We start from the raw sequence: 27,800 nt of genomic DNA, 5'->3' as shown, positions 1-27,800 counted from the left end.
CGAAATTAAAGACCCGCGAAAATTAATTCTAACCTATTTCTATTGCATTTTTTATGCTAATTACGTATTTTTGGCCAAATCGCGAAAATTAAGACTCGCGAAATATTCCTGTTCCGTTTTCGCGAAATTAGTGCCCGCGAAAATAAGTAACAATAAGGTATGTTTACTTCTCTCAAAAATGCTTCGAAAGCTCAAAGTAAAAGAAAAACTTCCGAAAGTTATGCGAGTTAGATCTTGTACGTTTTAAATTAAGAAATCTTTTGACTTGGCGAAATTGGAGCGTGCTATCCCAGTTTTTTTGCGTTGGAGTTCTTTTTTGCTATTTACTCCTTGTTCCTGGCCTATCTCAACCGTTTTGGCAAAAAAATTTCGCAAAAAAATAATAATACAAGAAAAGGAACTAAAAGACTGGAATAGGGGGGTACAAAAATAAAATAGACTGCGTACATTTGTGTTCTTTCACCAAGCTACACTGACGAGAATCAAACTACACCAAACTGCACTGACGAGGCTACCTCAAATTACATTTTGAATTGAAATATGTTTTAGCATATATTTGGCTTCATCAAAACAGCTACATCATACATTTGCACTTGTTTGTCTAAGTTGTCCTTGCGTGGCTCACTGAAAGTCTCTGAAAAAGTCTTTGCTGCTATTTTGGCATTTTCGTGCCATGGAAACAATAGACCGGAAATACTGAGTCCTCTCCCCTGGGGATATTTTGACGCACGTGCTTCAAAATTCCCTGCCATTTTGAATGACAACTGTTTTGTTCAATGCCATATAAAATCCGACTTTCGTTCGGCTGCAGCTGACATTCATCCCCTTGTGTCATTTACATTCAAGGGCGAAAACGTTCAGTGGCTTAATAACAACACGATGGCTGACTATTTGATAGCTGGCGGGACAGGTTATGTGCCTCAAGACGGAATGACTGCCATGCAGTTATTTGGCGGCGGCGAAGGTTTAACTTACAAGTAAGTGAAATGTTCTTTTTATTAGCTTTTTTTTTCGTCTTCAAAAGAAAAATCAGGTTTGGTAATGTTTATTAAATTCTCCGAAGGTAAATTACAGGTTTGAATTGCTGTGGTTAAGTTTTTGCGTGCAAAAGGGACGCTTCAGCGACATACGCAAATCCGAAACGTGGGTCATCATTCATGGCAATTTTAAAAGCAAACAAACTTGGCTTCTCGTGAAAAATAACACATTGCACATTCGAGTTTCTACGAAAAGGAGCCGATACAGCACTTGTCTGGTTCACTTTCGAGACATATATAAGCTCATGTTGTCGGAGTGTCGTAATTACAGCGTTTTAAAAATACACAATTCGATGATTCGATAGCTTTCACAATTGTAAATTGTATTTTTTGCTGAATTCGTGCTTGTTGGTTTTCGAATGGCGTTCGTTTTGGCACATGGAAGGCTAACACAATAAGCTTAAGTCTTTTTTTAAGAAATATAAGCAGATTATCAAGAAAATTCTGCTGGTTCGTTCAATACCCGGTATAATTTTGATTTGACTGAGTAATAATGCTGACGGCTACAGTATTTATATTATATGGTTTCTGAACACATAAAGATATTGGACCTGCTGGTAGAGCAAATGATTCTTCTTTTTACTAAAACCTTAGAAATATTTAAGGAAATATATGAAGTTAGTCAACTGAAGTGTGCCTTAATTGGATGGCGCTTCAGGTTTTGCACGAGGCCTTGGCCTTGTAAACTTGGTGTCATGTTCCTATAAGTTCCATTAAAGAAATAGAAGAAAGTCACTCATGTTTTCATAACCTGCTGTTACTTAACTATTAGTGAAAACAACTCGGATTTGCACAAACTTATGATTTTTCAAAAACTCTCTCGTGTTTACATTCAGGTGTTTTTTAAACCCAGCAAAAACAACAACAACAACAACAACAACAAAAAGCCGATCAAATGACAGCAATAACGTTGAACCCAGCAAGGATGAAAAAGCTTTAAATGATTCAGTGACTAAAATTGTTTTGAATTTTAAATAACAGTCTCTTTATAAAATGAAGAAGCTTCCTCAAGTCAAAATTTATTACTCAGAAAATAAAATTTAATTTATTTCACTTTATCCAAGTCACCATTTCACTTATTAGTCTTTTTTTGTTTTGTTTTAGTGACTTTATTATTCTCCCAGGCTTTATTGATTTCAGTGCTGACGAAGTGGTAAGTTAGTTTGTGTATGTTTGGTAGGTATAAGGAGGCCTTCCAAGGGGGGTAGCCGTGTCGCAATGTCACACGTTTCTGAGAACCCATGTCTCCTAGCTAACAGCGGTAAATGTCGCTGTCGTTTTTTTACCCCATTGTTTTGCTGTCGCTTCGTGTCGCTGTCGCATTTCAGGGCTGTAATGATATCGCTTGTCGCTTTTAAAATGTTCCATGTCGCCAGTTTCAGGGTCTGTCGCTTGTCGCTTTTACCCCTTGGAAGGCCTCTATAAGGCCATCTACTTTTTTCTCCGTTTACTGTCGAATGCATTTCCTAATTTTGGGTCAGTGGGTCAGACCAAAAAAAAAATTAAAAAAAAGTCAAGAGCAAGCTGGAACTAAGAGCCTGGAATCAACGAAACATGGTCACAAAAACAACATGGCAGCAATGGTGAAAGAAAAGATCAATGTCGTGGCATTAAACTCAGCCAAGAAAAGCAAAAACAGATGAACCACCACAACCAGGGTTGTAGCTAAGAAATTTGTCTGCCGGTTAGCTTAAAAATTGAGGCGGCTAAAGAAGGTGTGAAGCGCCTTCTGCCGTCGGCGGAGCCGACGTGGGGGTAGGTATGGGAGGGGGTTGCCCCCTCCCATTGGGGGGGTATGGGGGGTCTCCCCAGGAAATTTTGAAAATTTTAATTCAATTTGGGGCACTTTGGTGAAATCTAGGGGCTCTTTTATGCAAAAGGAAACAACAATTAAAGAGAAAAAATTGTACATGTGTAGGTTTGTTATCTACCTTCCCTTGATATTGGGATTATCTATCATATTATTTTATTTTTAATATGAATGCAAATAAAAATACATTTAACACAGGTTTTCAGAACCAGTTCGACTCTGACAAAAAATAAACCCAAAACACTCGGCTATAAGCCGAGGCACAATTTTTCTTTCAAACTATAAAACAATTCACGTGCAGCAAATCAACATATTTGTTAAATCGCAACTACATGTATGCAATTGAAAAAAAAAAAGAAATTGCTGAGAAAAGATGAATTTATTTAGAACTGTACATACGCGTGACAAAAAATTCACCCGAGTTTAGAATCCAATCTCAAACAATCACACATTTTTCTGAAGAATTAAGTGGTTATCGATCATCATACCAAAAGCTACTAGTTTTCAAAAACTAAACCTTCACATTCAAATTGTTGCTGAGGTAGAGACCGTTCAAAACAACTGAAAAATCGCAAGAGAATACAGGATTAATCTTCAGTTCGTTGCAATTTGCAAGTCGCCAGCGAACAGATCAAGTGAAGCGGGTGAACTTTAGATGTCATCAAAACGAAACGCCGTGCTGTTGCCGATCTTTGTCGAGTATTCTGAATCCACTAAAACTCTTCTGAAGTGGTTCCTTTTAGCAGAGAAGTCGTGGTATTAAAAGCTTTGAATTTTGAGCAAAAATATTCTCGTTGATCGAACAAACTATCCCACGTTTACGAGAGATCCAGGAGACCTGGTAACAAACTCGTTCCCAATCTTTCACAACGCCTTGAATGCGGGGGGCTACTAAGCTTCGTGTTGACAAGATGGCGGACGCAGAAAACAGAAAGAGGACACGGTAAACAAGTTCTCAAAACAAGCCTTTATTTCAATTATTTTGTGGCATCGATATTCAAGGTAGTCAGGAGTTAATTCAACTTTTGTACTCAGAATATATGATTCTAAATCGAACGAGGGCGTAACTTAAGAACTGTTCAATGCCCTTTTAACCGAGTGTTCGCCAGCCAAAATTCAGCCGGCGATGACCTCTTTCCCAGCCGGCGAATTTCGCCGGCAGCCGGCGCTTAGCGACAACCCTGCACAACACTCCTTTGCATCCTGCTAGTATCCACAACTTCCAGCAACTGCTGGAATTTTGCAAGTTTTTGATATTATATATTTTAATATTTCCAAGAAGTCCTTTTTATCTGTCATCTGCACATATATATGTAACCTACTACTGGTAACCACAGGTTAGAAAGTGCGGGCCTTGACGCACTTAGAAAAGGTACTGGTAGGAGAGTGCGAAATTTTAGATGGCAGTGTCGATAAATAAATGATAAAATGGACAAAAGACAATTATCCCGAGTAACGCGTCACGCAAGGAATGCATGTTTTTATCGTTTTGGGAAGTGTAATCGAGCACGCGGTGTGAATTGAGATGTGATTTTTCTCAGTCGGTAAACTCGCTATGTTGTGCTCGCCTTTTATTAACGTGGCGCGATTAATGATAAATCACGCTTAATTGCCGCTAACTGTAACCGGCCGCGAACCAGTCAGAGTTGTTTTTTGTCGGATTGACAGTTTAGTGAACTGTAGTCGAGCACGCGGTGTGAATTGAGATGTGATTTTCCTCGGTCGATAAACTCGCTATGTTGTCAGTGTTACAACGAATTTCTCGAGAATAACCGTTGTTGGAATCATTTGCTTTGCCGTGGTTTATGCGTGATACAATCAGAGCGAATTTTCGCAAACTGGCAACACCCGTAAAACACGTCTGCAAATTGTAATGTTTGCAATCTTCCATGTGACAGAAGCCTAGATCTTATGTGACAATCGTTCTTGGAGAACAGATTTTCTCTTCCGGTGCTACGACAAACTGTCGTGATTGACACATTTTTCGCATTCCGATCGTTCTTAGTGGAAGAACAAAATTTTCAACTTCCGTTTTCGGTTCGCTTTCTATTAACGTGGTCGCGCACGCGTAAAACGCAATCCGCTGGTCACTGTCAAGATTAGGGTTGCGGGCCTCTCTTGGGCCCGCAATAACATATAGGCTGGTGAATGGTCCTTCAAAAAATGCATGTCTTGCAAATTTCCTCCCCCCCTCATTGGTACACATATAATCTATTCTTTTCCAAAACTAAAAAGGTCTTGGGCTCACCAAAAAGGTATCAGTCTTGCTGTCTCTTGATTATAACAAATGCTCTTTTTGATGTTGCAGGACTTGACTTCAGCTTTGACTAAAAAAATCACATTAAAGACACCACTTGTCAGCTCTCCAATGGATACTGTCACAGGTAGGAAACAAGGCACATTGATTATCTAATAGTACAAGTAATAGCAAGGTTCGTAAGTTCATAGTTATTTGGCAAACACAGTCTCTACAGGTTGAGAGTTTGTGCTGGACAGTGTCCTTGTGATAAGAGGTATACCGTCGCTTGCATCTAAGCGTGAACACAAGCTGCCGAAACATGATCTAATTGAGTATCAAACATGGCATGTTTCGTCATGAAACATTGAAGTTTAGCAGACCGTAACGGCAACTTTCACGCTCAAAATGCTCACCATAAACACTGAGAACAGGCGAAACTTTGCACCTGAAGTGATTCAAGTGAACCTGCAAATGCATATCGACACAGATCAGGATCAATTTGTCGAAGGAAGTCTTGATATCCAATCTTTCCGCCATTTCGACTGTTTCAAAACGGAATGTGTTGAAGTTTCGGCGCGGAAGTTGCTGTTATGGTCTGCTAAACTTCAAACCTTTGATGACCAACCATGCCACGTTTGATACCCAATTAGATCATGTTTCGGCGGCACGTGTTCACGTTTAGATGCAAGCGACGGTAGTAGTGTGATGGTTAGTGCTAATGAAATGAGATGTCATACTCTTGGAAGAACAAGTACCTCTCTCTAATTGGCAGTATTATTTAAAATAAAAATGGGTATCAGCAAATTGTTGTGACAGTTTAGACATAGTTGCCAACATTGCACATGTGCATATGTACAGTACATAGATATATCTTTCTGTTTATAAAGGTGGTTTGTGTATGTTGTCGACAGTGTTACTTGGAAGACATTGCTTAAAAACCATTGATTATGGTTTGTTCACAAATTAGAAAATGAATTTATCTCTTTTTTTAAAAGGTTATTTTCTTGATGAGTGAGTGCATCATGTGCATATGTACAGTACATAGATCCATCTTTCTCTTTATTTGTTCACAAATTAAAAAATGAATTTATCACTTTTGTTGTTGAAAGATTATTTTCTTGATGAGTGAGTGCACTCTCATAATTCTAGCATAGTGTACACAAACAATTAGAACACCTCTCGCGATACTGCCCCTTAAATAAATAATCTACATTTCTTTTCACAGAATCATCCCTGGCAATAGCAATGGCTGTAAGTACACCTGGTAGCAAATATGTGTTAATAATTTCATATCAGAGTGCATGGTGTTCTAAATATTTTGCAGTACCCTCAAGTAAATATGGTAATCAGGAATGTAGTGGATAGCAACTGCAAAATTGCCATTAATATGTACTGTCAAATTCGCTGACTGAAATCTCATTAGAATGTACCAGGGCTAGTAAGTGAAAAACTCATCATGTACAAGCTGTACTCGTAGATGTTGTGGTTTAATTTTATATTTGGTTTAAAATTTTTCAAACCAGTTTGATTTTTATTTTCTATTGTCTCACATTCATTATCATAATCTGAAACAAAGGGAAATAAAAATCAAACTGGTTTGAAAAATTTTAAACCAGAGATAAAATTAAACCACAACATAGATAAGCTGCAACACCAAATTTGGAACTTGATTTTAAAAAAATAATAAAAACTTTAAAAAGTGCTTAGGTAAAAAAGTTGGTTGGCTTGTTGGTGATATTCTTGGCAAAATCTGATGCTGTGTATTTGCTGATCCGATCAACTGAGCAATTAAAATATCTCAAACCTTGCCCCTCATTTCTCAAACCAAATTTTTGCTTCCCTTGGATAGTACTTCTCTGTAATTTTACTTTCTTCAATTTCTTGAACCTTCCTATTTCTCAAAGAAATTTTCGTTTTTCCTGGAGGTTCGAGAAACTGGGATTCTCCTGTATGTAAGACATGTTCCCCAAGTCAGTATTTCTCAGATTGCTTGTGAGTTTGTCAGTTATCTTAAAATAAATAATACCGTAATTATATAATAATAATTATTTTTCCTTGCCTTCTTTTCTTCAGCTCAATGGTGGAATTGGTATTATCCATCACAATTGCTCAGTGGAGTTTCAAATTTTTTAGCTTGATTTTAAGAAAAAAATAAAAACTTTAAACAAGCGCTGTGTATCTGCTGATCAGCTGAGTGCATTAATTAACTCTTAAAATACCTCAAATCCTGTCCTTTGGTTTCTCAAAGCAATTTTTGTTTCCCTTGGATAGTACTGTTCTGTAATTCTACCTCCAATTTCTTAAACCTCCCGATTTCTCAAAGCAATTTTCATATTCCCTTTAGGTTTGAGAAATCAGGATTCTATTGTATGCAAGTAAAAAAATAAAAAAGTACATGTTCCCCAAGTCAGACTTTCTCAGATTGCTTGTGAGTTTGTCAGTTACCTTAGAATAAATAATAATAATAATTTTTCCTTGCCTATTTTCTTCAGCTCAATGGTGGAATTGGTATTATCCATCACAATTGCTCAGTGGAGTTTCAAGCTAATGAAGTCAGGAAAGTAAAGAAGTTTGAACAAGGTTTCATTCTTGATCCATTAGTCCTGAGTCCCGACAACTGTGTTGGTGATGTGGTCACTGCAAAGTCTAAACATGGCTTCTCTGGGATACCCATCACAGGTAATGCAGTCCTGTGCAAATGTCAGAGTTTTTTGTCAGGCTTTTGTTGCTTCATTACCATGAAGATCAAGTTCCTTTTCTTTCTTTAACTACAATCAACTCCCGCCTTGCGGACACCTCTAGAGCTATTACGGCGTTATTATGGACAAGAGCTGAAGTTCCGGCGAATAAGAATTACTGTAACTAACTCCCGCTTCTACATACTTTCTCTATTAATATTGCAGACACCGAATTGTGGTCCCTGTGTAGCATGAACAAATAAGGTTCCTGGCTGATAGGCTGGGGTCAATGCCAGGAGTTGGGGGGGGGGGGTGCGGGTGGGGGGCACTCCCATATAAAATGGGTGCAGATGCTTGTCATAAATTTTGAAAAGCATCCCTAAAGAGACCAATCTGGGCATGTCTCAATCTTTTTTGACCCCTAAAAGTTACCAAAATCCTAAAAATAGAATTTATATTTGAATGTATATTCTATGCATGCAACCCTAAACAAGACCTTGTCAGCTACAAATATTGGAGTTTTGTCTGGAACACCCTAAGTGAAACCAGAAATCTGAAATTTACACCCCTAGTGAGACGACAAGCTTCCCTGCCCCTTTCATATGGGATTCCCCTCTCCCCTCAGTTGAGGAGAACAGTGAATCTTCCTGTTGGGCTAATGGAGTTTACCCATTACTGAACCTGCTGGGCAACTTACGGTTTTTAGGCCTCTATTAGGCAGGTAAAGTAAGGCTAGTCAAAATACCTTCAGTCTAGCACACAATCAATAATTTCCACTTAACCAAAGGCAACCTGAATAGTTTAGGTTAATTTTACCTCTGCTTTAAAACTACTGGTTTGAAAAAAAAAAAATTAAATATAAAATTAAAGCACAATAAATACACCTTATTATAGAATTCACATGTGGAACTGTTTCATAAAAGTTTTTTTTTTTATTAGTAACATGTATTATATACATGTACCTACATGTTTCTGTAAACTGTTCTTACATTTTTATCGTCCGTTTTAGAAAATGGTCATATGGGAGGCATTTTGGTAGGCATCGTTACCTCGCGAGATATTGACTTTGCCCATGAACCTGACATGTCAAGGCCCATCAAAGAGGTAAGAGCAAAACCACAGAATATAACTCAACACTTGATTTAAAACCCATGTTGAAAAACAAACTTAAACAACAATAAAATAATACTCTCAAGCCATAAAACTACTTGGCAACTTGTCTCATTTTCTATAAAAGATAGATGTTACTCAACACTAAAGTAATGAAAGAGTCACACTCTCCTGAACAGTTGTAATAATGGCCCAAACATTCAAATTATGACCAAGTGGCTTTAACAAGTGAAAAGGAGATAAACGTGGTGTTTTCCAAATAGAATACAACTGGTTATCATTTATCTATAATATTAAAGGTGATGACACATCGTGATGACCTGGTTGTTGCTAAAGATGGTGTGACTCTTCAAGAAGCCAATAGAATCTTACAAAGGAGCAAGAAAGGTTAGTCCAAAATACATTGAAATGACTGAGAAATGACTGAGAAAATAATATATTCCTTGACATGTGGTTTCAAAGAAGTCTACATGTAACAACAGATTGGGGCTTGAACAGGATTTAAGGCCCATGACATCCCACATTACTGCTGTGATACTTTACCTGTGAGCCTATTCTTCATGACGTGACTAGGAATATTGCTACTTCTTGTGGACCTCTATGGAGAGAGGCACGGTGAGAGTGAACGACAGTGATCTTGGCCAGTGCTTGAACCTGAACTGCATGATCTGGAGTCCAGTGTAAAAAGTCTGCGTCAAGCCTATTGGCCCATACAGGCCAGAGCTTATAATCCAGATTTCTGTAGCATGAAGCAACTAGGAGTACTTCTATTCCCCCCTGGATGGGATGCTAGTCCATCGTAGGGTTACCCCCAGCATTACATGTAGTTTGTCGGTACCCATTTATACACCTGGGTGGAGAGAGGCACTATGAGAGTAAAGTGTCTTGCCCAAGAACACAGCACAATGACCCTGGCCAGGCTCGAACCCGGACCGCTGGATCCGGAGTCCAGTGCACTAACCATTAGGCCAGCATGCCTCCCATTGGAGGCCAGTCCCGGGGGGGGCACCCGGTATATTTTTGGGTGGGGGTGTGCCGCTGGGAATTTGAAGCCCTTACCCTATACCAGACCATGTTCAGCTGATTTTTGCAACCCTATACTAGACTAGACACTGAAAATCCCTACCCTATCCCAGACTTGCATTTTGTTAGAACTGTATCATTATCAGTGTTTTAATGGAAAACCATCTGTGAACAACGATGCCGCGATGATTTTATTTACGTTTAGGAAAGCCTCTTTCTCTTCCGAGTTTCTGGACTATATTTGTCATACCGTCGATCGGTTTCCCGGCAAATGCTACCCTTTTCTAGACCAAAACTCTCTGATTTCTATACCCTATCCCAGACTAAACTGCTTGAAAACCATACCCTTCACAGCGGCACATACCTATATAGCTCATGTATGGGAGTGCCCCCCCCGGGAGGCCAGTGTACAAATCATTAACCATTGCACCTTTTTCAGACCTTAAAATGTTTGTGGAAGTTTTATTTTCAATTTTGCATCTTTCACGTCCCTTACCTACATGTATGTGTCCAAGGCCTGGTATATACAGTGTAAGATAAGCTGCTGATTTTGAGATAATTACATGTAAAAATGGTTTACGTCATTGTGTTTCAGGAAAGCTTCCCATTGTTAATGAAAAGGGAGAGTTAGTTTCATTAATTGCCAGGACAGATCTCAAGAAGAACAGGAATTTTCCTCTAGCCTCTAAAGATGCTAACAAGCAGTTGTTAGGTATGCCAGGTATTGTGTTTTTATGGGAAGTCCACCTATGGCCAGAGTTTGACCCAACTTTGCCAAAGTACAAGTAATGTCAGTCAAGTCCTATCTGAGTTGGTTTTCTTAAAAAAATCATATTTTATGTATTCTCATTTCTAAAAACAACCCTTGTCGAAAATTGCGGCAGATGACTTGCCTGGGGCCTTGTCTGTCACATTAAATAGTGAGCATCAGTTGTTGCTTTCCTGGCACGAAAATCTGCATGTACTTGCCCTGGAGGACCGGGCTCCACTTATTTTGAGCCCTGCAGTGGCCTTTGTTTAGACCACAAGTACTCACACCCGGACTTTCACTCAAGATAAAAAACAGGAAAATATTTTTTTTTGGAAAGTGAAAACTACATCATACAGATGTTTTGTTTCAAAGCTATATGTAAGATAAATCACAAACACTCAATTGAACTGTTGGGTGGCATCTGCAAAGCACAGCACTTTCATGGTACTACCCTAGTTTGTAAATAAAGTTCTGTTTAGAAAATGATGGTGCATGTACATTATATATGTTAAACTTAGTAGAGACATAGAAAAAGATGTAAGTCAGTCTGTGACACAAGCTGCTCAAAAAAGAAAACAAGTTTTTGTATGATATTTAATTTACTTTTTACAGTGGGTGCAGCCATAGGTACAAGGGAGGATGACAGGCAGAGATTAGAGGCATTGGTTCAGGTTGGATTGGATGTTGTAGTCATTGACTCCTCTCAAGGAAATTCCATCTTCCAGTTGGATTTGATCAGGTGATCACTTACCTATAAAACAACAAAATTCAGATGATTTCTTATCTGAAAACCCTAAATTAAATGTTGTTACGGTAATGATTCGATTTAGCGCCCGGGGTGCTTATTTACTTTTAGCACCTCAAGGGAGGGCACTTATTCGATACAGGGCCCTTATTTAGGACAGGGTGCTTATTTAATTTTTTTTGAGAAACTACCAAATTTTCACAACAAAACTTTAATAAATATTAAAAAACTATTAATAACAGAACCTTTAACAGTAACAAATTGTCAAAAGTTCAGTTACTTTAAAAAAAATGTTCATTTTAGCAGTATGTATGGTATGGTGAATGTTAATAATTATTAGTTAATAAGAATGGGGACGCTTATTAGAATGGGGGCATTTATTGGAAGGACGGCACTAAATCGAATCATTACGGTAAATAACATTAATACATGTATTTTAGGCAAAGTTAATCTCACAACAATGTGGGTAAGCTTGTCGCAGGTGGCCTGGGGTGGCTATGTGTAAGCTCTGGCACCTGGCGATCTCGGTGCATTTGCTTGCTTGCACAATTTGCTACGATATTTCGCTGCACTTAGCTTGCTTGCAGTGCATTCTGAAGCCTTTTTTTGCCCACTCCACCCTCCTTCAGTGTGGATGGGATGGGAAGTATTGGTTGGTAAGTATTCCACTAAGTCATTCAGTGTGACGGTGCCTGGTGGTGACAGGGTTGCCATGGATATCTCATTTTCTGTGCTAGTTGTTGCCCGGGCTCCACCAATCCTAAAGGCACCAGCTCCCAAGCTCATTTATTGGTGATGAGTTAAATGTTGGATGAAAGGACTCTCAATTGAGAGTAAACTTCATTTAACTTCAACTTACTTCAAATTGGTTAATGCTTCATCAAATTGTAGTATGCTTAGAAATTTGCTTCAAGCAGAGATAATTTGTACTTTCCATACTCTATGAACCACCCACCAGATCATCTTTGAATCCAGTATATTAATGACTGTAAAACCATATCTTAATATTTTTATCAGATTCATAAAGGAAAGGTATCCAGATCTCCAAGTTGTTGGCGGTAATGTTGTAACTGCAGCCCAAGCAAAGAATCTTATTGATGCTGGAGTTGATGGACTAAGGGTTGGTATGGGAAGTGGCTCCATATGTATCACTCAGGAGGTAATGGCTGTCGGCAGACCACAAGGCACTGCCGTGTTCAAAGTAGCAGAGTATGCCAGACGGTTTGGAGTACCTGTGATTGCTGATGGTGGTATCCAGGATGTGGGACACATTTCAAAGGCTCTTAGTCTGGGAGCTTCAACAGGTAAGAACAGTTTTGCCCTTTTTAGTTCTTGATTAAAGATTACTACAGGAGAGTTTATAAGTGTGTGGACCTGCCAAGACATCAATATTGTAAAATAGAGGACTTCCAGGACCACAGCCATGGTAGACTTTTTTTTTTAACTTGTAATCCTATGAACATACAATGTGGTATTGCCAGTGATACAAAAAACAAAGTCCTGAAGAAACATTTCTCAATTTCAAAGAATTTTTTTATAATTATTTTGTTCTTTGAGGTTAAGGGGAAAAGTTCCCAAGCTTTAAAGAATTGCAGTTGGTTTTTTGCACCACTACTTTTTAGTTATTTTCTGGTGTGTGTCCTATACAGCACATGTATATCTGTTACAAAAGGAAAAACTCCCAAATTGATATCTCTCTTGGCACATACATGTGTACTTGTGGCCACGAAATTTCCCATTAAATGTCAACATTTTCTTATACCTTATTATAGGAAATTAACGATACATGTTATTAAGGCGAATTTCAAAAATTTGCGTTAATTTTATTTATGTTAATTAATATAAACACGTTTACTATAAGCATTTAACCAGAACTTTTCTTAAATTCGCGTTAATTTTATTACGCATCAATTTTGTTCGCGTTGTTGAAATGCCTCGTTATATTCCTATAATAAGGTAGTAACTTTTGTATATTGTCCATTTACTTGCAGTCATGATGGGATCTTTGTTAGCTGGAACCACTGAGGCTCCAGGAGAGTACTTCTTTGCTGATGGTGTGAGACTTAAAAAGTACAGAGGTTAGAACCCTGGCTTACAAGACATCTTAAGTTTATTAATTACAATTTTGCTTTGTTATTAAAAAAATATTATTAAATTATTTGTTTTCCAAGAAAGCAGCAAGCTAGCTTATGCACACCTTGTGTGCCTGTGTTTAACTATTCTTATTGGAATGAAAGTGAATGCATTGCCAGGTAATTGTAGTGTGACACCTTGTTAATGGGGTCAGCCTAATAACAGGGTTGCCACCTTACAATTTACTGTGCACTGTCACTGGAGTCAGTGGGTTAATTTATTTAATGTTAAATTATAGTTAGATTCCTATATTCCCTAAATGCCACTGATATCACTTCATCATTGTTGGGCCATTGATAAGTGTACAGGCAAAAATAATGATTTTAGGATGGTGTGAAATAACATTCAATAGTCATCAGCATCTAGTTGAGATTTAATATATATATATATTTTTTTTTCAAAAAAATGCATCCTACAGTCGAAGCTCTCTTAGTGGACACTCTTGTAAATGACAGCTCTACTTACGGCCACCTTTTTTAAAACCCTGTTTTAACTGCCATACAAACTCTGTATTTTTACATTCTCGAAAGCAGACATTCCCGTAAGCGGCCGTGGACACTTTCAGAGATTAGGACATGTATATACTTTATTTGTTTTTAATCCTTCATAAGCGGGCACCCTGAAGAAAATCCTGTTAAAACAACCTTTGTATCTTGTTTTTATCAATCAACTTCAAATCACCGTTCGTCACAATGATTTTACAGTCATTACAGTACCATATTTCAGTGCTTGCTTTGTCGTCATCCCAGTTCGTCCAGTTATTATTTGTTTTCCAAAAAAGCAGCAAGCTAGCTTATGCACATTTTGTGTGCCTGTGTTTAATTATTCTTATTGGAATGAAAGTGAATGCATTGCCAGGTAATTGTAGTGTGACACCTTGTTAATGGGGTCAGCCTAATAACAGGGTTGCCACCTTACAATTTACTGTGCACTGTCACAGGAGTCAGTGGGTTAATTTATTTAATGTTAAATTATAGTTGGATTCCTATATTCCCTAAATGCCACTGATATCACTTCATCATTGTTGGGCCATTGATAAGTGTACAGGCAAAATGATTTTAGGATGGTGTGAAATAACATTCAATAGTCATCAGCATCTAGTCGAGATTTAATATATATATATTTTTTCAAAAAAATGCATCCTACAGTCGAAGCTCTCTTAGCGGACACTCTCGTAAATGACAGCTCTACTTACGGCCACCTTTTTTAAAACCCTGTTTTAACTGCCATACAAACTTTGTATTTTTACATTCTCGAAAGCAGACATTCCCGTAGGCGGCCGTGGACACTTTCAGAGATTACGACATGTATATACTTTATTTGTTTTTAATCTCCCATAAGCGGACACCCTGAAGAAAATCCTGTTAAAACAACCTCTGTATCTTGTTTTTATCAATCAACTTCACATCACCGTTTGTCACAATGATTTTACAGTCATTACAGTACCATATTTCAGTGCAGCTTGCTTTGTTGTCATCCCAGTTCATCCAGTTATTATTTGTTTTCCAAAAAAGCAGCAGCTAGCTTATGCACACCTTGTGTGCCTGTGTTTAACTATTCTTATTGGAATGAAAGTGAATGCATTGCCAGGTAATTGTAGTGTGGCACCTTGTTAATGGGGTCAGCCTAATAACAGGGTTGCCACCTTACAATTTACTGTGCACTGTCACAGGAGTCAGTGGGTTAATTTATTTAATGTTAAATTATAGTTAGATTCCTATATTCCCTAAATGCCACTGATATCACTTCATCATTGTTGGGCCATTGATAAGTGTACAGGCAAAATGATTTTAGGATGGTGTGAAATAACATTCAATAGTCATCAGCATCTAGTCGAGATTTAATATATACCGTATATATTTTTTTCAAAGAAATGCATCCTACAGTCGAAGCTCTCTTAGCAGACACTCTCGTAAATGGACAGCTCTACTTACAGCCACCTTTTTTAAAACCCTGTTTTAACTGCCATACAAACTATGTATTTTTACATTCTCGAAAGCAGACATTTCCCGTAAGCGGCCGTGGACACTTTCAGAGATTACGACATAGACTTTTTCTTTGTTTTTAATCTCCCATAAGCGGACACCCTGAAGAAAATCCTGTTAAAACAACCTCTGTATCTTGTTTTTATCAATCAACTTCACATCGCCATTCCTCACAATGATTTTACAGTCATTACAGTACCATATTTCAGTGCTAGCTTTGTCGTCATCCCAGTTCGTCCGGTTATTGTTAGCTGGGCAAGCTTCCATAAGCGGCCATCTATCCCCTAGACCTCTAGTAGCTGCTTACGAGAACCATTCTCTTAAGTTGCCAGCTCCAGTTATGGACACTTTTTCACGTCCTGAGGGTGTCCGCTTACGAGAGCTTCGACTGTAGTTGATATGTTGGAGTATACAAATGATAGGTAAAAAAATCTCGATGATTTGGTAAGTGCAGAATGCAATATGGAACAATTGAAAGTATGATATTTTATATATGTTCGTGTTTATTTGCTTTATTTTACTTTCGGAAAAACTGTTCACAGGCTACTTGTACTCTTTCCCAGGTGTTCCTTACGCTAATCTTTGCAAACGTAACACGACACTTGTTCGTTTGTAACAAAATACTTTTGTCTTCCTTGAAAATGCGATAACATGAAACTTTTGTTTTTTGTTTGTTTTACGGCGGCATCGATGACATTTGCTTAATTTAATTAAGTTACGGTTTAGACCTGCACGAAAGACGATTCTCAAAAACTAAAGAAACAAATCTAATCAAAAAACATCTTTTTCGACAGGTTTTTTAAAACGCAGTACAGCTAGGATATTTGTTTCCTGGTTATCAGGTGTTCACGCCGAAAATCCCGGTGCAAGTTTTTGCATACCTAATTACAAAAGCGCTGTGAAATTCTCAAAATCTAATTTAATTAATTTGCGGTTTTTACTTGGCGCCACGAAGTCTGCAGGAATCCTACCACAAACACGCAATACAAGCGATGTTCATGAGAGTTCCAGCAAAAAATGTAGACTAAACTGCGCATGCGTTTGGCGTAAAGAACGTTGCCCTAGAATGTCGAGTAGTACCACAAGGAGAGCAAAGGGTTTTCTGAAACAAATATATACGTTTGAGATCTTCATATGAAAGTAACGTAGATGTGCTCCAGGTTTTACCTAGGGGTACGGTCAGGTGCTCCCCACCCCCACCCCCTCCACAAGGAATAATTAATTAATTGATATTAATTAATTAATTGCTGATTAAAAGTTTACACCATAGTGCTTTAGCGCTTGAGGGGTTTAGGGGTTTATCACACGACTGCCCACCAAACCATCACAAAAGTGCATTCTGCACTAAAAATGTGGCTACTATTAAGCATAAAAAGTCAGGGGTGTTGTTGACATTACAGTAGTCAGACTTTGTTCTTACATTCTAATGTTTAGTACACATTTCACAGAAAATGTTAAAACAAAAAGTTGAAACAAGCTGCCTTATTAAATAAAAAGTACTTATTACTATTATTTTAACTTTTGTCACCTGATACTTTATTTTTTTAATTTAGACAGTTATTATATATCCATTGCTTCAATTTGCAATTTTTTTGTAGAGCTTACAATTTAATGTTATTGCATTTGTTTTAGGAATGGGTTCATTAAGTGCCATGGAGAATAAAGGTGGAGCACAAAGATATTTTAGGTAATTTCACAAGAAGGGTCACTACATGAAGCATTGTCTTTTGGACAAAGTTTTTGTTTAACCTTGAGCTCTTGGCCTGCAGTCTTACCACAGCTGCACTGGAATAAGTCACTAAAATGTACAATTTTCATATTTTCTTCAGTGAACATGACAAAGTAAAGGTTGCTCAAGGAGTGTCAGGGTCTGTAGCAGATAAAGGCTCTATTCACAGATTTTCACCTTATCTTTGTACTGGGATTCAACACAGCTGTCAGGACTTGGGAGCAAAAAGTCTAACTCAGCTGAGGTAGGTTCTGTTCTGTGAAAACAACTACCGGTAACTAGGAAAAATAAGATACTTGGATTAAGAGAAATGTAAGGGTGATGTATTAATTAAAGTTGACACAGTTACTACATTAAATACCAGGAATTATCACAAATTTTGAGGATTTTGGCAAATTTAACAGCCAAGCTTAACTTTTTTTTTGTTTTGGATGTGGCAGTGCAAAGCTTGCCTTCCAGTATGGCGGATTTTGTACCATGTAACTGTTTGTTGCAAAAGGCCCAGTGATTGAGCCCATGTACAATACCAAATGGCTTTTTTCTTTTCTTTAGTTCTATCGTTGCATGACTATTTACAATTTAGTCTAGATTTTGTTAAGGACCTAGACTAAGGGCGCTTTCCATTTGTCAGAACTGGCCCACCAGACTGGTATATTCGAGAACAGAATTCCGTTGTTAGTCAGATTTGTCCTCACAGCTGTCAAATCAGTCAATACGTAATACGTTAAAGATTTTAAGAAAAACGACAATTTTTTTAAGTTTCAAAGACATGTTTCGACAGAGCATCTGTCATCTTCAGTTGAATGGTTTACAAAGCACAGTGAGTTGAATAATAAGTAGAAAAAATGCTAATTAAGACAGGTAGTAACAACAGAACGTGAAAATGTGTGAATTAGAAGGATAATTTTAGATTTACAAGGTGTAATTGCTGATTGAGGCAAGGTAGTTCCTTTTGAATATGGATAGCCTCCTTTATTTTAAGTTGAAAGCTGGTAGACACAAGGAGCGACAACGTTCAGAATTCTGAAGGTGTTTGAAAATGTGGGAGGCCTTATCACTGGCTAAGTGCTCACGCGTGCGTTCAGAATTCTGAACGTTGTCGCTCCTTGTGTTCAATAGATTGCTTTCATATTTTAGATCACGCCTCTACCAGCTTTCAACTTAAGATAAAGGAGGCTATCCATATTCAAAAGGAACTACCTTGCCTCAATCAGCAATTACACCATGTAAATCTAAAATTATCCTTCTAATTCACACATTTTCACGTTCTGTTGTTACTACTTGTCTTAATTAGCATTTTTTCTACTTATTATTCAACTCACTGTGCTTTGTAAACCATTCAACTGAAGATGACAGATGCTCTGTCGAAACATGTATTTGAAACTTAAAAAAATTGTCGTTTTTCTTAAAATCAGTAAATATTATACATTTTTATGGTGTATTTGTGGGAAAATCTCATGGAAAAGGCTCATTTTACATTCAAAACTTCCGGCCTGGCTGGCCAGTTCTGACAAATGGAAAACGCCCTTAGTTATTTTGCCTTTTTGGTTTAGATCCATGATGTACTCTGGTGAGCTCAAATTTGAAAAGAGGTCGACCTCAGCTCAGATAGAAGGAGGAGTCCATGGACTGCACTCGTAAGAATATATTCATTTTTAAAAAAATATAACAATGTATTGATTCATCCCTTGCTTGATGATATTGTTTGCAAATTACTAATTAAAAATTAGTCAATCTTGCCCCAGACAAAAATTATTTCAAATTAGTTTTAATTTGTGAAATAGTGACAAACAGACAGTGCTACGTAGGTTTAACAGGTGTCACTTGTAATATTGTCTCCAATATAAAAACTTCAAATATGCCAGAATATGTCAGAGGAACATTCAGTCTAGAAAAGGGCCCTCCTTTAATATACTTAAAAAATAAAAATATAACATGCATAACTTTTTTGCCCACCTCCTTCACTCCCCCCATTTTTCAAGCAAAAGGCCTAGCTATATCCTCTTTCCCCACCCCTCCCTTTTTAGCACCTGTGGATCTGCCACTGTTAGCTATCTGTACAGCCCCCGAAATGATCCCGACCCCGAAATGATCCCCAACCCCGAACTGATCCCCAAATTGACCCTGAAATGATCCCGACCCCGAAATGATCCCCAGAATTTTCACGCTAATCCCGAAATGATCCCCAAGTAATTTTTGGAATGGCGATCAAGCGTAGGAATGTGGATTGCTCAATAATAAGGGAAACTGAAGCCATAAAGCAAAGTACAACTTAAATTAGGAAAGACTATAATAAGTGCTATTACAACTGTGTGAAATACGTGACCATAAAACAGGAACGACTTTTAATTCTTGAGCGATTTTGCTTGTCGAAGCCAAGAAAGTATTACTAAACATCATCTTGATTTGGAAAAATCTAATTTACATTTACTTTCTACACACTAATTTACATATGCGATTTCTAAAACCGGTTTCGTCCACGACCTCGTCAGTTGTACTGACGAGGTCGTAGACGAAACCGGTTTTAGAAATCGCATATGTAAATTAGTGTGTAGAAAGTAAATGTAAATTAGATTTTTCCAAATCAAGATGATACTTTTAATTCTTATGTATGTTTTAAAATTGGTTATTCTCAATAAGGAACCAAAAAAAGCAAGAACCTTTTTTTTTAAATTTGTGTTTATTGGATCATGTTATGTTCATAGAGTGACATACTTTCAGTCGTGAGAATTGTTACTCAGTACTCTCGATCGCAGCAATTAAAACTTATTCAGAGAAAATTTGCTTGCTAAAGTGGGATAAAGAAAGGCAACATTAAGTGCCCTTGAAATATCAATTTTCGTTTAATTTGAATTTTTTTCTCTGTAACGATTTTTGTCGCACAACTCAATGCAATTTTTGCCGCACCAAAGTCGCATCAAGTTTCGAACATGTTCAAAACTCCTGCGATGCCACGGCGATAAAATCACCGCTTGTTTAATTTACACGCTTGCAAACTCGCGGCGATTTCATGGCGTTTTTTCCGCCGCGATATTGCAGGAGTTTCGGACCTGTTTCAAACTTGATGCAACTTTGGCGCGGCAAAAATTCCAGAGTTACACAAAAAAATCGCCCGTGTAGTTACACAGGGCTTAAGAGAGGGTGGCCTGCGAATAATCATCCCAGGTGATACATCTAACACCGACCACAACCTCAACCGAATGGCACTTCTAAGCCATGAGGCAGAGGAACATAACCACAGCCTTCGATTAATTTAAAAAAAGCGAATGCACTCGTTGTTGAGTGTATGAAGAACAATTACGGTAATTAAACGAAGAGTCTCAAAGGAAATTTGCCGAAGCGTAGTAAGAAGTGTAAGTGCCTTTTTGTGAGGAACTATGACGATGCAAGTGGTGTAATACAGTATCAGGATAATGCAGATGACTGTTTTACTTGCGCAGATTGTGCCCTAAAGATGAAGACTGTTAATGGCGCATTCATTCCATATGGCAATTCTACATTTAAATACATTGCCAGATACGTTTTTTTTGAAGTTATACATACCCATTGAAAATTTAAGTCCAGTCGGGTATTGCAGTCTATCTTTTATAAGGATACTTATTACTTCTCCTATTTTTTTAGTTTTGATTTACCTTTTATCTTCATTTTCCCTTATTATTGACCAGTCCACACTTCTACGTTTAAACGCCATTCCACAAATTACTTGGGGATCATTTTGGGGTCAGCGTGAAATATTTGGGGATCATTTCGGGGTCCGGATCATTTCAGGGTCAATTTTGGGATCAGTTCGGGGTTGAGGATCATTTCGGGGTCCGGATCATGTCGGGGGCTGTACATATCAACAACAGCAGTTAAAACGGCCGACATAAGCTAGTTCTGGTCCCAGGGGGAGGGGGGCACTCTCATATATGAGCTATATAGGTATGTGCCACTGTGAAGGGTATGGTTTTCATGTAGTTTAGTCTAGGAAAGGTATAAAAATCAGAGTTTTGGTCTAGAATAAGGTATAAACTATTAGGTATAAGGAAAAGTAATCAGTGGTATAAAAGAATTAAATCCAGAATAGGAATAGAAACTCGGAAGAGAAAGAGGCTTTCCCAAACGTACATAAAATCGTCGCAGAAATGTTGTTGACAAACACTAAAAATGATACAGTTCTTTAAAAAAAAAGCAATTCTGGGATAGATTAGGGATTTTCACTTTCTAGTCTAGTATAGGGTTGCAAAATTAACTGAAGATAGTCTGGCGTAGGGTAAGGGTTTCAGAGTCCCACTGGCACACCCCCACCCAAAAATATACATTGAACCCCCCTCCCCCCCCCCCCGGTACTGTAATACCAGTGTTTTTTAACTTGTTTTTTTACTCGAAGAATTTGGGCATATCTTTTCAGCCATATTACACAACTTTTTAAGTTGCCTTTGTATTGCCTTGTTTTTCAGGTTTGAAAAGAGGCTGTTCTGAACTACAAGATAGAAAACCCACATTATATCAAGATAGTTTAGCTCAAACAAAAAGTATAATGTTGATTTAAGATTTGTAAATAACATAATAGTAAAGACATAAAAAAACAGTATCAAATAATACATAAGATGCCTTGGAGAGGTTTTCCAGTGACGTCCAAAGCTATAGATGTAAGTACTTTTTGTACCTTGAGTTTATACAGCCCGACACAAATTCCACACAACTTAAAATTCTTCTGCTGTTTGGTTTGATGTACACTTTTTTATTCTCTCTACCCTCCAGGTCATTCTAAGAGTAAGTCCTTTAGGGTCTCATTAAAACACTATTTTTCTACGATTTGTTTGAATATTGTACCCAATTTTGACCAAAAAAATCTGCACCCTATTAAAAAAACAAAAACAAAATCTATACCTAATTTCAGAGCAAAAATAGACTTGTTTGTTTTTTGAAGCCTCTTTAGATTGGCGGATTCTGTTGTTTGTTTTTACTTTTGGTTGGAATGTGGAAGTCACTGAGAACCTCCTCTAGGTTGCAGATTAAGTATATAAAACTTAAAGCTGTTGCTCATATAGTCTGTTTAGTATATAGTTGTACTTGTTGATGTAGTTGAAAAATTATTATCTTGAAAACTGGTAGATTTTACATTGTTTCAGCTGACTATAATAGAAAACAGTTATAACGTTGGTAAGAAGTCAGCTACAGTATTTTATGATAATTTATTTATGTTAAAATTTGCCGGAAATTCAAACTCCACTATATTATCGTGCCACTATTAAAGTTCAAGCAAGTTATAGAGATTAACCGTCTAGAAGAGTTCGTCTGGAGCACAAATATACCATTTGGTTCAATTTCCATTCTGTCTTCGTTCCTCTCAGCTGGGGGAGGAGTGCGAGCCAATTTTTCCAAACAGTGACTGGTAATGAAGCGCAATGTGCTACTGACCAATCTCGTTTCCAGAGCCTGCGTTCCCCTTTATCAGCGGTTGGGAAACTCAACGGCTCTGGACGAATCCAAACCGGAACCAGGAAATCCTGGTTCTGGTCTGATTGTGCGCCGGAGATTGTGGTGAAACGAACAAGTTTTCAACAGCCAATCAGATTCAGACGCCTTTGTGGCGGGCTTTCAGAATAGCCCAGAGGTCCCGATCCCTGGCGCAGACCAGAAGGATTGCGGTCTCTGGGGATGAGATTGGCTACTGACAGCCTTCTGACGTATGTTCTATACAATTAGTTTCGCCCCATAATATCAATGAGGGCCTGTTTATGTAAAGGAAAGTTGTCCCCTGCAGGAGGGTTACCTTCCTCCCCGAGCCATCTTTTTGCCAACGGAGCCAAAAATTGGCCCTCCCGGTTTCACGCATGCTTTGTATGTCCAGACTTGTCCCTGGTAGGCAAGTCAAAAATAGCTAAGTGTGTACATGCGAAAAAACGTTGGCTCTCCCCCAAGGTCACCCTACCCTCAAAGAGAGTGACCTTTTATCCAGGGTCACCCTGCCCCCTCCGAGCCAACTTTGCGATTTCTCATATAAATGTGTAAAAAGTTATCTCGCCCGTACTGGGTCACTCAGTATGAAGGGTATCTTTTCTTCCAAGGACAACTTTTCTCCATATAAACAGGCCCCAAGTCATGCTCAATATTTCTACGTTATAAACAAATAATAATACCTTGTTATACCAAATTAAAAGGACCTGATTTAGTGTTTGTAATACCTCAGAGAAATATGTTTGTCACAAGAGCTACGACAGGGTATATTGGTTTTTTGGAGATGTACAAAATATTATCACCTTTAAGTCGAAAATAGTCGCCTACAAAGGTAGCAAACCATGGTTAACGACAAACTTGAAAAATCCAGTAGTGTAGCAGCTCTCGTATGCTTGTAACTCTACTGGTCCTCTAGCGTAGCAGTTGCTATTGCTTTTGGGGCTTGGGGTATTGTTCTTGTCATTTGTTCTATTGTAATTCGAATGGTAGCAATCCGTTCATGCGAGAACTGCTGCTACTCGATAAGTTTTTTTCAGGATGTCTCATCCGTGAGTACATCCTAATGGTTCCCTGTTTTGATATCCTCTTTAACTTTCTAGGTTTATACCGTTGAATTAGGTGTCATTATGTAGCTTTAAGAAGAAAATGTTTCTAGCGCACGTGTTCTCTCCAAACGCTGAACGAGGTTCTTTTCTTCTGTTAGAAATTCCTTTTAACTTCATTTGTGAAGCTAATGTAATTACATTGAGGTGCGAATAAATGCTACATATGTCCTTGCGATCTTGTTTCTCTTGGAAGAGCTGTAGTCTACTTGATGGAACTGACAGAAAAATGGTTTACCTAAGCTTCGCAAACGGGATGAGCCCATTTGCTTGGACCCTTCAAAAGGGTGTGCACGATTTGTTATAACGCCATAAATTCCAAACAACGTACTTTTGTATGTACACATCGTAATGGGTGTACGGTAAGTAGGGAACGCCAGCTGTGCTAAAGATATCGTATACTTATTTGGAGAGAAAGGTTAATTGCCCTATTCACAAAATGCGCGCATAAGAAAGATCGTCAACTCATAGAACCAGATCGTTGATGAAAACTAACAATCAACAATAGGGAACTTGTGCTGTAATTGGTTTAGGACAGTTTGTTGATAGAGCACACACGCTGAAATGGCGGGAAACACGGACACCCTGTTAGCCTCTCACGCAGCCGTTTCGCCAGAATGAAACTTGCCAATCTTCTTGGCATCGTGGGGCCTCGAACCGCCAGGTGCTTTTGCTGAAAGAATACTCTAGTAAACTCAATGTATGTATATACTTCACGTGTTTTCAAGCAGCTCAAAATGGCAGAAATACAGCGCAGTGGTCAATTACTGTCTAAACAAAACCAACGCCCATTTTCAAAATGTCACTTTTCATTTTGTAATCCACGGTGTTTTTCAGAGCGCGCGCTACAAAACTTTTAATGAGAAAGTTGCCTTATGACGTCAACGTTTTTTTTAAACTTCATGCGTTGTAAAACGAGTTCAACAGTGTCGCGTTTAGAGAAAAATAGTTGTTACTACAACATGGAACCATGTTGGAATTGCGTTTTTCTAATCTTGCCTTTGTAAGAAACACCAACTGCCTCAGGAAAAACCGACGAGAAAAGTAAGTCTTGCAAACCATTTAAAACAGAAATAATTTCTTTTTTTTTGGAGCAGGCATGATCCGTTTTAAAAAGGTTCAAAGCGCGCGTCAAAAGGCCTTATTTTAACTTGTTTAGCGATGTTTTTCTTCGTTAAAGTTATCAAGGGAGGGTGTACCTTTGAGTCTTAATAATATCCAAAACTGTTTCAAGTCTGATTAATTAAGTTAATGTTCAAAAAAGTGAGCGATTTGAAGTTTTTCTATATTGGCGCGATTAGTTGCGGAAATCAGTTTTGTTTGGGTTCTTGTTGCTATGGTATCTTTCCTGATGTAATGATTTTTAAAAGTTTAACTGTTTTTCGCCTTTTTGGGTAGAGACCGTAAGCAAACACTATAAAAAAAATCGTATAACAGGTAGCACAAAGTCTGTACAAGCACTGACAAACAAGTGCAAGTGGAAATTAAGGGAAAAAACATTTTGATTATATTTCAGCGTGCGTTTGTTTCTATGGACTCTCGTCTTTGCGCTTATGCGTGCATCTCTAGTAAACGAAAGATATAGTCAGGCTTTAATAGGTTTCTCCGGGATCACCTTGAAATGGACATTGCGCTCCAATATTAACCATCTTGCTTCTTTTTCTTCCGTTTTACCTCAGGAGTCCGGGGTTAATTTCGTCAAAAAATTATCACTTCTTAAAGTATTAGTCACGGCGAGCTTGTTCTTGAAATCGATACAATTAAAATCGACTTCAAGGACAACTTCGCCGTGGCTGACATGCAGAACGCGAGGAACTGAAGGGATGGTGGGTGGGGCACCTTCCCCCAGGTCCCTCTCATTTCCCCTATTAGTTCATTATACCGTTGCTTCTCAAGATTAAATTCTAAAGGTTTTTCAAACTTCTTTGTAACCGTGATGATGATGTGAGCCACATCGAAACATGTTTTACATTTTTTCCTTTGATTTCTAGGAAAACGAAGCTTCATCGCCTACCGCTAAGAACAAAAACATGTTGTAGTTTTTGATATTAGCGGTGGAAAAGAAGTGGTCGCCGGGATCAGCCACACGACGTTTAACGTGGACTGAAACCACGAATTCTTTGAAAAGAGCAATCCATAGGATTTCTTTGAAAAGAGCAAATTCATCTTCTACCGCTTAGAATAAAAACACGGTGAAGTTTTTGTTCACAGTAGAAATAAAGTAATAGAGAACACAACTTAGAAAACTAATAATTTTGGCCAGCGCTAGCTCCATCCCAGATCTCTAAATCCGTACTCCAACGCACTAACCTAGGGTACTCCTTTTTTATAAAACCTTTTAGGAATCAGAACATAGCGCAAACAAAACAACCACAAGTTCATCTGACAGAACTCAGATTTTGCTTTCAAATAATGTCGTTACCAGAACTCTTGTGGACGCAGCCAAAGGCGAGAGCTGGTCAAGTGAGAATATTTCTTTTTCTTGATTGGCTGTTCAATCAGGCTCTTGTTCAGTCCCTTATTTGAATATTTTGTGCGGCAAGCCGTTGCCTGTTTAGAAATATGACACAGCTATTGCTGCCCAATCACAATAGAAGTATATGGATTTTTCGTAATGGGCGGACCGTGAAAAGGACTCGGAGCTCTCCAAAACAAGTGCTTTCACATCGCCTTGTGCAAATTCAACAGAGTTCTAAAACAGTTCCGGCAGAGTTGCTGGGGAAGAAAATCGACGAAAAAGAAAATTTGAGTTCTGCGACAAAAATGGGCCGGTAAATACAGCAGCAACTGTCAGAAAACGTGTTGTTGTTGAAGATATATTTGTTTAGATTTCACTCGCATGAGAGGCTCTTGTAAACTCATTCCATACCCATACACCCCAACCCCCTCCCCCCTCCCCTTAAACTCTGGATCGTCACAAGTCAACAGCAGTCAGCGTGTGTAAAACTCGCGCTGTGATTGGCTAGGGATAAATGACGTCACGAATGGCGGGAAAACACGCGCACCCTGCGCCAACGATTGCACAAATTTTCTTCAAACTGGATCTGGTGGTAGAAAAACAATCATCATACGTAGCAGAAAGTTTACAGTTTTAAAATGAATTTAATGGCTGTTCAGCTTTGTTAAAATTCAAAGCAAGATGACGGAGTTTTATACTTAACTATTTCAATGTGAAGCGAAGACTTGCAGTAGAAATTACAGATAATTCTCCTCATATCAGGATGGAATAGAGGTAAGTTCCTAAATTTGTGTTTTCGAACTGTTGTCAAAATTTTCTTGTTCATGGCTTATTTTATGGTTCTTTCAAGAATAAATCCCGAAGAGAGCGGCTGCCGAATTATAAAATATAACAAATTTTGACACAGTGTTTAGAGGCCCTGCCGGGGTGGGGGTGGTCCCGGAGTAGGCATTTTTGTCACTTGTCGGAATTTGGCGAGAAAGATTGTTTGTCGCAATTTCATGTGCCGGCTGTCGCTACTTTTTTGGCCATGTCGCTTGTCAGAATTTACCCTGGCAGGGCCTCTGTTTACATTAACCGCAGGCCAAATGACGAGAGTTTAAAAACGGTCTACAAGCCTGGAAATTGCTGTTTCTATTCCTGAAAAAAAATAAGAAATGTCACTTTTATGCTTACGAAAAGTTGCTCATGCTATCAACTGTTACAAAAGGTCAAATGCATACAGCACGCATTGTAGAAACGAGGTTGTGTTGAAACCTTGAGGAAATCGAGCACAAGCATTCAGCACCAAGATTTCAGAAAACACTTGGGAAACCAACAAGAGTTTTGATTGGTTCAATAATGGCTTCGCTGGTTTCTCAAACAATTCCAGAAATCGTAGGGCTGAAATGTTGCATCCTACCCATTTTACATGTACAGTGTGACACTGTAAACAAACATAAAGGAGACTACGTATGGGCACTGTGTCCATGTAGTCTCCTTTATGTTTGGCACGTCACACAACGGTTCTCCCCACTAACGGAGAGGGTCGGGGGTACTCCAAAGAGTTCTATACGG

The 27,800-nt window shown here is 38.3% G+C and overlaps 1 protein-coding gene across 1 annotated transcript; it reads left to right on the top strand.

Moving 5' to 3' along the window:
* The first annotated feature begins 753 nt into the window (after positions 1-753).
* On the top strand, positions 754-23,976 carry LOC144653021 (inosine-5'-monophosphate dehydrogenase 1b-like). Its single transcript, XM_078512928.1, has 15 exons — positions 754-977; positions 2,142-2,190; positions 5,156-5,231; positions 6,312-6,337; positions 7,579-7,765; positions 8,774-8,868; positions 9,174-9,261; positions 10,493-10,609; positions 11,261-11,387; positions 12,411-12,697; positions 13,385-13,471; positions 17,144-17,198; positions 17,341-17,484; positions 18,794-18,877; positions 21,680-23,976. The coding sequence occupies exons 1-15, from the start codon at positions 880-882 to the stop codon at positions 21,699-21,701; spliced, it is 1,542 nt and encodes a 513-aa protein (XP_078369054.1). The 5' UTR covers positions 754-879; the 3' UTR covers positions 21,702-23,976.
* Positions 23,977-27,800: the final 3,824 nt, after the last annotated feature.

This window comes from Oculina patagonica, chromosome 5 (genome assembly GCF_052425735.1).
Source record: "Oculina patagonica isolate OP01 chromosome 5, crgOcupat, whole genome shotgun sequence".
NCBI lineage: Eukaryota > Metazoa > Cnidaria > Anthozoa > Scleractinia > Oculinidae > Oculina > Oculina patagonica.
The sequence above is the reverse complement of the archived record's forward strand: the minus strand, read 5'-3'. Positions and strand labels throughout refer to the sequence as shown.